This window comes from Pundamilia nyererei, unplaced genomic scaffold, assembly GCF_000239375.1.
Source record: "Pundamilia nyererei isolate P.nyererei 1_Seehausen unplaced genomic scaffold, PunNye1.0 scaffold00562, whole genome shotgun sequence".
Classification (NCBI taxonomy): domain Eukaryota; kingdom Metazoa; phylum Chordata; class Actinopteri; order Cichliformes; family Cichlidae; genus Pundamilia; species Pundamilia nyererei.
This window is the reverse complement of record NW_005187963.1, coordinates 113,917-115,966: the sequence shown is the minus strand read 5'-3', so window position 1 is coordinate 115,966 and position 2,050 is coordinate 113,917. Positions and strand designations below refer to the sequence as shown.

At 39.3% G+C, this 2,050-nt stretch overlaps 1 protein-coding gene across 1 annotated transcript in view; it reads left to right on the top strand.

Annotated features, from left to right (window-relative positions):
- Positions 1–2,050, top strand: part of adam19a (ADAM metallopeptidase domain 19a) — a 56,378-nt gene that overhangs the window by 18,896 nt on the left and 35,432 nt on the right. Inside the window, exon 2 of the mRNA XM_005754420.1 lies at positions 968–1,049. Within this exon, the coding sequence (XP_005754477.1) occupies positions 968–1,049 (82 nt within the window). The remainder of the gene's footprint in view (positions 1–967; positions 1,050–2,050) is intronic.

The window sequence follows — 2,050 nt, the reverse complement described above, 5'->3', positions numbered from 1 at the left end:
GAAAGTGCAGGAGGGACAGGTGAAGTAGCCATGGTGCTAACGAGTCGGCTACGAGCTAAGCTAAGCTAGCGAAACAGTACAGACACAGTGAGTGAATACGTTGGCTATAAATTAGGTAGTGAGTACACAGAAACTGTGCTTCGGATGAAACGTGAAAATTATACTATGAAAAATGAATGTATATAAAAGTTTTTAATTAAATTGCTAAGCAGATAAGCTACTCAAAAACACCACTGTGTTTGAGCAGGAACAGGAAGTGATACTCTACCGCAGAGAGAGCGAACACCAAGTGACAGTGCTACCAAGAGTTAGGAGCGATCCTTTTCAGTTTTTTCTTTCATCATCTCCAACTCTCTTTGCTGTTTAAATCTCTCATGGTTCAGCTGTAATGAAAATTCTTTCTGCTATTCAAATGTTAAATTTGTGATTGCTGATACAAGTGTGTTTGGTAAAACCTTACCTTTAGTTCAAACCAAAATCCTTGCAGTGTTTTAATAGTTAAAACATTGAAATCCTGCCTCCAAGTATGGTTCCTGGAGGAAGACTGTGTGGATAGGGTCAATGCAGTAAAAATCTGTCACCAACCTTGACTTATCAAAGGATTATTAGCGAGTTCATTTAACTACATGTGTCTCAGATTTTGTGTGTCACTATCATTTTCTGTAGCACAGTTATGTGCTTTGGTCTCCTAAAAACCCCTGCTATATTCCAGTGTCTCATTCACATTCTTTTTGTACACATTGTTTTGTTGGTATAAACAATTATCAATTTTCACATATAAAGAGTGAAAAAAAGTTTATAACAAGAAAGTATTCTGTGTGATCTTGGCTTCAGGTTGTGTGTTTGATTTGCTGTCTGCCACTGATGCTGACACTTGCATTCAAAAGGAATTTTAAAAAATTATGTATTTTATAATTACTTACACTTTCCTCTGTTTCTCTTTCTTCTCTCCCCCCCTCTCTCTCAGTGAGCTTTTGGGTCAAGACTTTACAGAGACATACTACACAGAGGATGGGAAACCTGTTACTCTTACTAATCACAATTACACTGTAAGTATAAAGAAACAAGAAGGGGTAGATGCCTAAGAAAATTTCAGTTATATTATCAATCTATTCAGGCTAACTCATCGTAAAGAATCTCCTGATTGTAACATAAACTCAATTTATGTGCTCTAAACTTGGGTCTCTGTTTGTGAAGTTCATTGTTCCAAAAAGCAGGCAGATCAGTTCCCTCTCTTCATAGAATGATTCTTTTAACCCAGATTTTTGAGATAAAACTATATAAACAAACAGACTCTGGTAATGGTGCTAAAGTACTGAAACTTGTTTACTTCCTGTTTCTATTTGAAGGGCAGTCTGAGATTATAGGAGAGCGAGAGGGTGAGATCACTTTACTTTGGTATGTTTGAATTTGTGTATTTTTAGATTTGACAATGCACGCACTGCTTCCCTTGGACCAGCTGGCGAGCACTGTGAGGGTCATGTTCTTTACTTTTCCATCGCATTCAGTACCACCAGGCTGACCCTCCTGGGTGATAAGCTGAGAGTGATGTGGGTGGATGCCTTTCTTGTTTCCTGGATTGTTGATTGTCTGTGATGACACAGTGTACCGGGCTGTGGTTGACTTCTTTGTCACGTGGTGCAAGCAGAATCATCTGCAGGTCAGTGTGACAAAGACCAAAAAAATGATTGTGGACTGTAACCTCTGGTACAATCCAGGGGGTCATTGTGGAGGACTATAAATAGCTCGGAGTACACATAGATAATAAACTGGAGTGGGTTAAAAATACCACTGCATTCTCAAGGAAGGGCCAGAGTCAACTCTATTTTCTGAGGTGGCTGAGAGGGTTGGACTTGGACAAAAAATTGGCCTGGGCATTTTGACTAGAGATTAGCTCACCAGGTATTATAGGAAAAGCCATGAAGCCTAATAAACTTAGACCTACACCATCCTCCCTATTCTGGTATTCTAGCCCGTACTTAGTGGAAACCAAAAGACTGCTTCGTTAAGTTAACCTCCTGAACTATCTACAGGGTGGGCCATTTATATG